Here is an 11,608-nt window from a genome sequence, read left to right as displayed (position 1 = left end):
TCTTTCAGATGCTTTAAATTATACTGTTTATGGGAAAGGACATGGAACAAGCAGTTTCCTACTGCTTTCTGGCAGCCCATAAGGGAGGTAGTGGTGCAAAGCGGGCTGTGCTTAGCACAGAAGCTGCCTCTCTGCAGAGGATACATGTGCCCTGTCCGTTCTTCCAGCTTACTAGTCTGTGCAGTTACACGGGTGGCTGTGCTCTCCCCTTGCCGTGTTTTTGATGGGTGCGTGCTGGAAGTGAGACAGCTGTTAAATGCCAAACTCTGCTTCCTTCTTCCCTTTCTTCCAGAGCTTTGGCCAACTTGCAGTGACTAAGGAATCCAAGGCGCTGATTGGACTTTACCACGGGCAGGTGCACTGCAAGAAGAACAAGTTCGGAACACCTCAGCGAGAGGTCAAGTAAGCGCCAGCGTGGGATGCCTGAAGAGCAGTGGGAGGGCCTCTGCTAAAAGGGTCTTGGGACCGAGTGGCCTAGAGTCCCAAAAAGAAGCGTAACAGAGCAGAGAGATTTCCAGCCTCCAGAAGGCTAGTCCTCTGCAGTTTGGAGGTCTCGCCCACAAGCGAAATCATCTTGCGTGACCTCACTAAAAATAGTGCCTGGGTGGACAGGATCTGTGCAAGTCTGACATTTTTTTTTATGGAAATTCTTCTATTTCTAGCTTTGAATGTGTCCCCTGGTCCTTTTCTACGCAGGACTCTGGCAGTGCTGGGAGCAGGTCTCATGGGAGCTGGGATCGCACAGGTTTCGGTGGATAAGGGACTGAAGACCATTCTGAAGGACACAGCACAGCAAGGCTTGGACAGAGGACAGCAGCAGGTCTTCAAGGGGTATGTGAGTTAAAAGGAATTTGCTTGGGATGGGATGGGGCGGGGCTGCCTTTAGTCAAAATACTCCTCTGCTTTCGGGCAGTCAGGAACTTCTGACACCTCTGTTCCTTTGGAGTCTTCTACCATCAGATGTCACAGAAATGCTTTCTTTTAAGGTTGCCCTATGCAGTGTGCTGGGATATTGCTATGAAATAGGCCCAGTGTATTCAGCCTTAGCTCCTTAGGTAGGTAGATGACCTAACAGATGAATGCTTTAGCTTTCAGATTTAGCAGTAGCTTATAGAGCTAAGGGGGGAGGGAGTAATCCTGGCTGCCTAGAGGCCCATGTCATGGGAGGCATCGGCTCAGACTTCTGAAAAGCTGGATTTCGTTCCCCTGTCCTCCTGGCTCAGCAGTAATAGTGCTCAGCTGTGCATGGTCAGAAATGCCAGCGATTGACCTTCAGACTAATGCACTGGCTGAGTTGTGTGAGCATGGCTCTCCTTTTTCCAGATGGAAGGAGGGGCCAGTAGGCAGAGTGACAGTCCTGCTGGATTGGAGATGGTGTTTTGGGTCCCAGCTCCAGGAGGGAGGGATGCCCTTGGTGTTGTGGTGCCACCTCTAGCAGGCTGGGCTAGCCTGCCCAGGAGCCATGACAGAGCTGTCCTTCCCTAGGCTGAACGGCAAGGTGAAGAAGAAGAGTCTGACATCGTTTGAGAGGGACTCCATTCTCAGCAACCTGACGGGCCAGCTGGACTACAAGGGCTTTGAGAAGGCAGACATGGTGATTGAGGCTGTGTTCGAGGACATTAACATCAAGCACAAAGTGCTGAAGGAAGTGGAGGCCGTGAGTATCGGATCTGAGCAGCTTGTGCTAGATGTGGCCCCTGTATGGCGAAGACTCAGGGTGTCCTGTCCTGTGGTGCTGGCTTTGTCACATCTCCTTTGTGCTGTAGTTTGGCGCTTGGTGCAAGTTATTTATGTCAGTACACAGGTGAGTGTCAAGGGCAGCCTTCCTATTCACTAAGGATATTCACTGTTCAATAAGGAGTCACTAGTTCTTAGCTGAATGGGGCAGTTCTGACATTCCCCGACACCTGGGGGCTGCTCCAAAAAACACTGGTATGACAGTAATGTCTTTTGGTGTCTCCGCTTTCTTTTGGTTCTTTACGTACCATCTCTAGCTTGCTGCCACTGCTCTTTTCTGTTCAAGAGCACGTTTGGGGAGATAACTGTGTGGTAAAGGAGCTGGTCTGTTCACCTTTCTGAAGTCCCGCCCTGCAGTGTCTAACGTAGTTGCAATGGTCTGGCAGAAACGTGGGGGCTCTGAGACTAATATTGCAGACCTGGGGAGAGTTCAGGGGAAGACAGATCTGGCTGACTTGGGCTGCTGCTTTAGAATTAGTTTCTAATGCTGTCTGCCCTGACAGAGAAAGTCAAGTTTGCCTTGTTTGTCAGGGTTACCAGGTGGCGGTACTGTTCTCTCAGGGCTCTGCACGTCATGCTCTGGATCTGACTCCGGAGCCTGTGCATTGACGCTGTCTCTTCCACCCCCTGCCACAGGTGATCCCTGCTCACTGTATCTTCGCCAGTAACACATCTGCCCTCCCAATCAGCCAAATTGCTGCTGTTAGCAAGAGGCCAGAGAAGGTGAGTACCCAGTGCCACGTGCCTGCTATGAGTCTGCTCTGCGCTGAGCTGCCTGTTAGTGGCAAACTGGCTTTGCTGTAGGTGAGCGCTGGGATCTTCTGCTTCCTCAGAACATGAAACAGCTCATCCTCTGCCCCCAGTGCAAGCTTTGAACAAAGAGCTTGTGGTCCTTGGTCAGGTAGGAAGGGGGTGAAGGTGGACTCACCCCCAGTGTGATGCTGGTGAGGCAAGGTGCAGTAGGGAGGTGAGAGCACTTCAGGAAACGTTAATGCACGCAGCGGGGCAGAGAAGCTGTGGAAGGACTCAAGCTGAGAGAATTCCAGCCGGGAAGACTTCAGTCATTTTGATAAACTGATTAGACATAGGAGTGACTTGCCATGATGGGAAAAAGCCTTCTCAGGGAGAAGGCACTAACCTAGCAGCAAAAAGGGAAGAAAAGTCGGTGGCTGGAAGCTGAACTCAGAGGTGCTGAAGCCTTGGTCAGCCATGGGATCAGCACCTGAGGAGGTGGTGGGGTTCTCTCTCTGGCTCCAAATGATCCATGTGAACAGGATACCAAGAGCAGCATAGCAGCTTGTGGCAGAGTTTTGGAGCAGAGGACTTCTTCATCCCTTTGCTTGAAGTCTAAACAGCGTATAAAGTAGTGGTATCCTCATCCCTTAGCCCAGGCAAGCACAGCTGAGTAGGAACACTGCTTCGCGTGGAGCAGCCTGCCCTGAGGAACGTGCTTGGTGGAGTTACCATCTGAGGGGTGTGAATGCGCTGGGTTGGAAGGAGTCAGCTGCGTGCTGTTTTTCATTGCCGTGTGTGACTGCCAAGGATACCTGTGATACCTGCTAGCGTGAGGCCGGCAGATCTGACACGGGCCCTGCAGGAGACCAGACATGACACCCCAGCGTCTGAAGTAGTGTGAGGGATCTGCGTGACCAGGGGGAGTCACCTCCCGAGGGCTAAGCATCAGTCTAGGGCGGCCTTGATATAAAACGGGGGAAACACTTCTCCCTCATTTGAGGAATCTGCTTTGTCTACCTGGGGCTGCAGAAAATGAAGGAAAGGGCAAGCAGTTCTCCTGTGAGATAATCCCATCTCCCTCTCTAAAACAGGTGGGATGGGGAGGCAGTAGCAGCTTGGGCAGAAGGAGGGGGAAGCTCTGGAAAGTGTTACACAGATGCAAAAGCACACGTGCCCTTGGCTGGTTCCCTAAACTCCTACAAGGGTCTCGAGTACTGCCCTGGTCAGTACGTTGCCTCTGCTGCTTGTCTTCCTGCAGAAGTTCTGTGGACGTCTGCGAAGGTCGTAGAGTAACAACGTGTGTCCGCTCTGTTGGAGGTTCCCGTGACCTTCGCGAGCCTCTTCCTGGTTTGCTGTCGGACCTTGGTTGCGTCGGAAATGCAAACTGAGTCAATTTGTTCATACTTGCAGATAACATCCTCTTGCTGTATAAATTGCCTGTGTAATGGCTCTTTATGGGGAAACTAATAGGAAATCGGTTAACTAATTAGTGTATTTTCTTTAATTAGTTTTGCAGCCTGCAACTCTCCTGCAAGGTGCCTCTGACTTATACAGATCTTAGTGCCAAGTGTGGCTTCCAGGAGGCATGAAGGTGACATGCTGATTACATGGTCGTGTTAAGAAAGTGAGGCACACAGCCGAATAATCTCCGCTTGAATGCTGTTCCCAGAGGAAGGCTGCACTTACCTCTATAATTAGTTTCTGGAAATGTGCCTTCTCATCCTTAAATTCACTTCATCACAAAAAAAAAAAAAACAAACCCAAAACAGAACATTCACAAGCAGAACACAGGGGCTCTGCTCAACATCTGTCTCTTTGACTGCTGTTCCACTCTCATAGTCCAGAAGAAGCACCACCCAGGCGTGTGGCTCCTCTGCCAGCTCAGATAGTACCTGCAGATCATGCAGTGCCTGTAATTTGCCTGGGGACTGAGCTCAGCTAAGACTCGCAGACAGGTTTTGCTGCCAGACTATTAATAAGTACAGAGAGAGCTGAGCAGCACGCTTGGTCCTGTAAGCATTATACCTAAATCTTCGCTGAGACAAGAGCTGTGGGGCACGTGCTGTGTCCTTGGGAAAGCCAAGGAGGGAAAGGGAGTTGGAGAGCACTCCCGTCAGAGAGGGATGCAGCGGAGTGTGTGGCTGAATGCCTAGTGCACTGTGGCGGTGGGTGCTGCAGCCCATGCTGGCCTGCTTCCCTCTGCAGTTGGGTGCTTGACTTGCCCAGCAGATTATGCTGGGAGCCAAAGTCTGTCTTAACCCTGCTTAATCCTGAGCTCTTCCTTCTGCCTAGGTGATCGGGATGCACTACTTCTCCCCTGTTGACAAAATGCAGCTGCTGGAAATCATCACCACAGACAAAACGTCCCAGGACACAGCTGCTTCCGCCGTTGCTGTTGGCCTCAAACAGGGCAAGGTGGTCATCGTGGTAAAGGTGAGGGAACACTGCACAAAATATGAGCTGGGGTAATAAAGAAGGGCAGGCTGAAACGTGGCTGTGAATACACTGGCATTAGCTGCTCATGCTGAGAAGTAAAAATGGAGGTTAGAAGGTGGCAGGTGTCCAGGTGATCCCTCAAGTGTTCTTTGGAGCAGCCATGGAAGGCCAGAAGTTGCAGGAACAGTCTAATCAGCCAGCACAAGATGCTGGCGGTCCTGTTCTACACAACTTCATAGAATCACAGAATGGTTTGGGTGGGAAGGGACCTCTAAAGGCCATCTAGTCCAACCCCCCTGCCGTGGGCAGGGACATCTGCAACTAGAGCAGGTTGCTCAGAGCCCCGTCCAACCTGACCTGGAATGTTTCCAGGGATGGGGCATCCACCACCTCTCTGGGCAACCTGGGCCAGTGTCTCACCACCCTCAGCGTAAAAAATTTCTTCCTTCTATCTAGTCTAAATCTACCCCCCTTCAGTTTAAAGCCATTCCCCCTTGTCCTGTCGCAACAGGCCCTGCTAAAAAGTCTGTCCCCATCTTTTTTACAAGCCCCCTTTAAGTACTGACAGGCTGCAATAAGGTCTCCCCGGGGCCTTCTCTTCTCCAGGCTGAACAACCCCAACTCTCTCAGCCTTTCTCCATAGCAGAGGTGTTCCAGCCCTCTGCTCATCCTCGTGTCCCTCCTCTGGACCCGCTCCAACAGGTCCATTATGCTGAGGGCTCCAGAGCTGGACACAGTGCTCCAGATGGGGTCTGAAAGGAGGCTGAAATCTGTAGTGGCATCCGAGATGGAGCAGAGTCTGGACAGGACTTTCACCACCTCTTCTCCCTGGCAAGCTGCAAGGGCAGAGGGGCCTGTGAGCAGTAACCCTCCTCTTTCTGGATTTAAATCTTTTGTGAGAGGGGGCAGAAATAGATGTGCAAGTGTAGGGGAAGAGCTGTACCAAGCGGAGGCGGAAGACTGAGCACAGCACAGCGAAGCAGGAATTGAGAACAAACCACTGTGATCTGTAGGAAGAGGCAGCAGAGCGTCAGAAAAGCCATGGGCTTTGAGAGGTTTGTTAGGCTGACAGCTGCTGTTGAACACACGGCCCTCCAAAGGGAGCTGGTCTCATGTTCTGTAGTAGAAAGCACCAGTGATGCTGTTTCAGCTGTGTGGGAGGTTCAGCCAGTGGGCTCAGGGCAGTTCGAGTGTATTTTTGGATTGGTCTCTTCACTGATGTGTGAGGTTGCCAGCAACGCTGAGCAGGTCTCTCCTGTGGTGCTGGGAAAGCTGGCTTGTCTAAAAGTGCTCCAGGCATCTCTAAAGGCCAGTGGAGATACAGTGCTGCTTCTCTAACCCTCATCCCCGCATCAGATGCATCTCTGAATGGCAGTTTGCAGCTAATCTGTTGCTTCCTGACTTTGTGAGTAATATCAGAGGTGAAACATCTGGTTTACGCCTGTTTCACTTGTGCTGAGCACCCTTTCCCCCTATCAGCCTGTGGGGCTTGGCTGAAGCAAGGGGAACTCTGCAGCCTGCTTGGGACCTCCAGGCACTGTTTCAAATAAAAACACTCTGGTGGGAACTTCCAGGGAGTAAGTTCATGGAAGTCTTCGAATACTGCTGAGCCCTACAGGGAAAAAAAATTCTAGCAGTCGATAACATGCTGTTAGAAATGGAGTTCAGTGTGTCTGCCCTGCATGTCAGTGCCTGAACTGCAGCCTGGGCTGCGAAACGCAGTTCTTGTGCTGCTGAGAGAGGCCGTGTTCCTGCAGTTTGTACTCACCTGCCTTCCTGCTGCACTCCTCTTCCCTAGGACGGGCCTGGCTTCTACACCACCAGGTGCCTGGGGCCGATGCTGGCAGAAGTGGTCCGAGTTCTCCAGGTATGTATCCCATCAGCTACCGAGCGTCTGCCAAATAGTCGTGTAAACTCTGCTGCTTCCTTGCCCCCGATGAGGCTGACCCCAGCCCTGGCCAAGAAGGAAGGTGGGTAACCAGCCCCGGTGCCCATGGTTGTCCCCAGCCTGCTCTTGGCTGAGCTGTGGTCTGATGAGACCTGGTGCAGGCAGTGATGAGGCTCTTTCCTCCCCACGTGGCACCAGGGGAGAGTCAGGACTGGTGCAAGCACGATTACACTCTCCTGTCCGTAATCAAACGGCTAATGGGGCTGGTCGCAGTCCGTGGCTCCCCGCGCTGGTTTTCCAGGACCCTCACCCAGAGATACCATTGCTTCCCCTTCTATTCCTGCAGGAGGGCATTGACCCAAAGAAAATAGACGCCATCTCTACGGCCTTTGGCTTTCCTGTGGGTGCTGCCACGCTGATCGACGAGGTGGGTGTGGATGTGGCCACGCACGTGGCTGAGGACCTTGGCAAGGCCTTTGGCGAGCGCTTTGGAGGAGGCAGCATTGAGTTGTTCAAGCTCATGGTGGAAAAAGGCTTCTTAGGTGAGACACTACGCTGTTTTAATGGAATGTTTCCCTTTGTTCAAGGAAGAGTACTAGCATCCATCAGCCTCTTCTGCCTCAGGTGAGAGCAGTCAGAGAACAGCCCTGGGAATGGGTCGGGAATCCCTCCCAGCTGTACCCTGGGTAGACCTTTGGCTGTGGCCAGACCTTCCTTTGCAGAAACGGCAGCAGCAGGCAAAGATGCTGCCCAGAGCAAAGGCAGCAGACAAGATCTCATGAACCTCTCTCTGGCCCCTTTGTGAAACCTGCGCAAGCGCTCTGGGACATGGGGAGCAAATGGCTGGAAATAAACGTGCTCAAGTCAAACAAGCCCTGAACTGAGGTTTAGAAGCTCTGTGCAAGGAAAGATTATGGCTCTGTCTGCGTGGCAGAAGCTGTGCCCTGGTGGCACTGGGTGCCAGAGGCAGCTGTGCCTCTGAGCGTGCCAGGACAGAGCAGCGTCCATCAGTGGGACCTGCACTTGGACCATGGTAGCTCTCACCTTCCAATGACCCTTGCTGTGACCAGACCCCTGGCAGCAAGGGTTGCTCAGGAGATCTTGTCATCTCTGTGCCTTGCTCCCAAGTGTGGGCAAGGACCGTGTCTTTTTGCTGCTGTGGCCACGGAAACGGTGGCGTTATTTGACTGTCCTCTGGACCTAGTGAAGGCATTAGGGCCTGGCAGAGTGGCAACATCTTGCCAAGGAGTCAGCTGGACGTGGGCCCCCCTTCCCTCTGTCCTTGGTGAGGCAGCGAAGAGGCTCGCTCTGAAGTGCAGAGACGCTGCCTGTGCTGGGAGGATCTGCTCATGCTAACAGAAGCAGGAGTCACAAGAAGATCAGAGGTGAAGGTGTCGGGAGCAAACGGGACACGTGGCAGGATGTGACTGTCTTTTTTTTATCCCCGGCAGGTCGCAAGGCAGGGAAAGGCTTTTATATTTACCAGGAGGGGGTGAAGAACAGGAGCGTGAATTCTGGCATGGATGAGATCTTGGCACGGTTTAAAGTGCCAGCCAAACCTGAAGTGTAAGTAGCTGTGCATGCTTGAGTGGTGGTGTGGGCTGGCTCTCACCCCAGCTCCTTCTGCCTCTGAGCAGCGGCACAAGGGCTGCACCAGGCAGCACTGGAGGACGGTGCTGAACGTGGAGTCACTCCAGATGGCATTTGGCTGTTCCCAGCTGGCGTGCAGGGGGGCAGGCTGTTGGCTCTGGAGAGCCTGTGCTAGCAGGAACGGGGCATCCTCGAATTTATCAGCATTTGCTTGGGCACCTTTGCAGAAAGCTTTTCTGTGGTGGGGCTTGTCCGGGCAGGCGGGTTGGTGCAGCCCCTGCCGTGACCTTCCTGGCGTCAGACCTGTCGTGCAGCCTGGCACCGAAGCATCTCCTGGAGCAGTTCCCATCTGGCCTGATCGAGCCTTTGGCATTCTTACGTGTCTGCTTCAGGACACGTCACAGAACTTAGTCCTTATCCTCATGTGGACAGGGACAGTCTCAGTGAGAAACCGTTCTCTCCCCTACCCCAGGCCTGGCTCTGTCCCCAGTCTGTGCTGGCTTCACGTGCTCCTCCATCCAGCTGCTGTGTTACCTGCACAGCCCTTACAGACTCTTTCCTTGCAGCTGTACTGATGAGGACATCCAGATGCGCTTCGTGACGAGGTTTGTGAACGAGGCAGCCATGTGCCTGCAGGAAGGGATCCTCAGCAATCCCGTGGAGGGAGATATTGGTGCTGTGTTCGGCTTGGGCTTCCCGCCGTGCCTGGGAGGTAAGCGGGTTCAGCTGGGGTTTGGGCTAGGCTGTATGGCTTGGCTCAGAAGCTTCGTAGTGGGCTTGCCTAGTGGGCTCTAGCCACCAGAGGCGAGTCAGCTGTTAAGGCCAGGTTTGAGCTGCCGTCTGACAAGCCTGAGTGTCCTTCTCCCATGTAAAGCCTGAGCCAGAGAGGTTCCTTTAACGTTCCCGCCCCATGAGAGGTGGCAGTGAGCCTGAGAGCTGCTGAGAGACGTTTCTGCCAGGACGCTGTGGAGTTCCTCTGCTGGTACACAGCTGTTTCACAGAGCTGTGGCTGGTGAGGGTCAAGGGACTCTAGCCAGGCCGTTTAGCTGTGTCTTCGGGTTTGAATAAGAGGGCAGAGCCATGCTGGCCCCAGCCTCATCAGTACTTCCCGTGAGAATTTCAGTGGAAGAGCTTTTACCATGCCTGATGGTCGTGGGGTTGTAGGTTGAATGGGAGACTTGCAAAGGCCCTACATTTTTAAGAAAGCCCTGGCTTTTGTGCAGCCCTATGGTGCCCGGTGAAAAATGAGGCTCTGGTATCTCGTCTCTTGCCGCTGCTACTTGCCTGGGCGGGCAGGCAGGCGTCTTGCAGCACTTCTGGAAACCTGGTCTTGTGCTGCACATAGAGTTGAGAAATGGTGCCCAAGGATGCACCGTTCTCCTCATGCCTGCACGTGTGCACGGATAAAGCTGAGCTGATAAACCTCAGCCACGGTGCACAGCACTTTTCAGGCCAAGGTACTGGCCAAGAGCATGGGCGAAGTTCTCCTGGCCCCATCTGCAACCTGGCTGGCTGGCTGTGGCCATGGCCTGGGCAGTGGACGAAGCATGAGGTGAGGTTTGGGTCACAACTGAAGGATACTAAGGGCTCTTGGGCATGAGGTGGTGCTTCTGCTGAGTACCTAGCACTTTCCCTCCTTCAGGCAAGCTCAGACTAAGGGAGCAGTCCCAATTATCTGTGCCCCAGCGCGTCCCCAGCAATCCAGTCTGCCCCCCGCTCAGCGCAGGTGGGCAGGCAGGGAGCAGGGTCCTGCGTTGCCCTGCCAAGAAGCTGGGCGTCTCTTTCGGAGAAGGACGGCTTGGCCGAATCCGGTGCTCTCGCCCTTCCAGGCACCTTGGTGCTTCTCGCTTCCCTGTCACAGATGTGTCCCCCTGTCCCCGGCAGGTCCCTTCAGGTACGCAGACTCGTACGGAGCCAGGCAGCTGGTGGACAAGCTGCGGAAGTACGAGGCCGTCTATGGCAGCCAGTTCACGCCGTGCCAGCTGCTGCTGGACTACGCCAACAGCCCAAGCAAGAAATTCCACCAGTGAACGTGGCCTGACGTTGCCCACCCGTGACACACCGACAGCTTGAGCCGGGGTGACCGGCTCTCCAGCAACACCCCATTCTCTAGGTTAATCTGCAAAGCACCCGGGGGAGGCAGGGAAGGAAGGAGGCTGGCAGCGGGTTGCCTCGTGGCTTGTAGTCATTTCAAGTGCCTTATCAGCTACTGCGTGTTGGGCACGTCCATCCCGTGCCAGCGTGGGCCTGGTGGCTCTTTGCTGGAAGAGAGAATTTCTTCTGTGTTCACCTCCACGCTGTGACCTCCAGAGCTCCCGGTCTGGCGGGCAGCATCCAGCACACATCTGGCCCTGAGGCCTTGCCTTTCCGTAAACCTCCAACAATAAATCCCCGTCTCCTGGGTTTGGACTCCATGCCTGCTTCTCCTCCCCTCTTGTTGGGGCAGCAGCCTCTCAGCACCGAGGAAGGGAACCGCTCGAGTCGGAAATAAAGCGTTCAGGCAATCCTCTGGGGTCCTCTCTGTGCTTGCCGGCTGCGGGGCTGCTGGCGGTTGCCGGAGGGTGGGGAAAGGCAGGGGAGGGCGGCAGTGCAGCACAAAGACCGGCTCTGTCACCTCTGCCATCAATCAGGGTCTGCGAGGAGCCTCTGGCTCTTTTGTCTGGGCCCGAGCGCTGCCGCCGGGGTTATCCTGGCAGATGGACCCGCCTGTAATTGCAAATCAAGCAGCCAAAGGCCAGAAGGGTCCCCCGTGGGGAGAGCTCAGTTTAAACTAAAAGGCTTTAAATCTCTGTGCACCTGTCAGTAATTTCAGAGCCGGCCTGGCCTCCGGCTCCCCGGCTCCCCGCCACGCGCTGTCTCCTCGGGCTCCAGCCTTTTTCCTGTGCCCTGGCAGGGCTTGGGCCGGGAGCTGGGTGATGCCGCTCTTTTCCGTGTCACGTTTGTGTGTTCGTTTCTCAAAGCTACCAGGACAAAGTCGGGCTGAGACATCGTCTCGCCCTGCCTCTGCTGCCTGCTGGGAGGCACCGGGCTGCCTGTGCAGCTGGTAACCAGCCTTCAGCCCTCCCTGGGGGGATGCAGCAGCCCCTGGGACTTGCCCCCCACGTGGAGGGCTGTGCAGGAGCTGTGTTTGCCGGGTCTGAGCCTTGTCTGGGGCAGCCCTGCTTCCCCCCGAGGGGCTGGAGTCGGGGCTGGGGAGGTCTGGTCCCAGACCTTCCCGTTGCT

General features: G+C 54.5%; 2 protein-coding genes across 2 annotated transcripts in view; one reads left to right on the top strand and one right to left on the bottom strand.

The window, feature by feature from the left end:
* HADHA (hydroxyacyl-CoA dehydrogenase/3-ketoacyl-CoA thiolase/enoyl-CoA hydratase (trifunctional protein), alpha subunit) overlaps positions 1 to 10,892 on the top strand; it is a 27,015-nt gene extending 16,123 nt beyond the window's left edge. The window contains exons 12-21 of the mRNA XM_009332351.1: positions 293 to 402; positions 697 to 831; positions 1,486 to 1,657; positions 2,374 to 2,460; positions 4,765 to 4,905; positions 6,707 to 6,775; positions 7,143 to 7,338; positions 8,248 to 8,362; positions 8,953 to 9,098; positions 10,271 to 10,892. Coding sequence (XP_009330626.1) covers positions 293 to 402; positions 697 to 831; positions 1,486 to 1,657; positions 2,374 to 2,460; positions 4,765 to 4,905; positions 6,707 to 6,775; positions 7,143 to 7,338; positions 8,248 to 8,362; positions 8,953 to 9,098; positions 10,271 to 10,416 — 1,317 coding nt within the window. The 3' untranslated portion in view covers positions 10,417 to 10,892. The remainder of the gene's footprint in view (positions 1 to 292; positions 403 to 696; positions 832 to 1,485; positions 1,658 to 2,373; positions 2,461 to 4,764; positions 4,906 to 6,706; positions 6,776 to 7,142; positions 7,339 to 8,247; positions 8,363 to 8,952; positions 9,099 to 10,270) is intronic.
* The window catches only part of GAREML (GRB2 associated, regulator of MAPK1-like), a 5,671-nt gene continuing 4,655 nt past the window's right edge, over positions 10,593 to 11,608 (bottom strand). The window contains exon 5 of the mRNA XM_009332350.1: positions 10,593 to 10,706. Within this exon, the coding sequence (XP_009330625.1) occupies positions 10,593 to 10,706 (114 nt within the window). The remainder of the gene's footprint in view (positions 10,707 to 11,608) is intronic.

Source organism: Pygoscelis adeliae, unplaced genomic scaffold (assembly GCF_000699105.1).
Source record: "Pygoscelis adeliae isolate BGI_AS28 unplaced genomic scaffold, ASM69910v1 Scaffold89, whole genome shotgun sequence".
Classification (NCBI taxonomy): domain Eukaryota; kingdom Metazoa; phylum Chordata; class Aves; order Sphenisciformes; family Spheniscidae; genus Pygoscelis; species Pygoscelis adeliae.
Note: the sequence above shows the minus strand (reverse complement) of the source record. Positions and strands in the feature narration are given on the sequence as shown.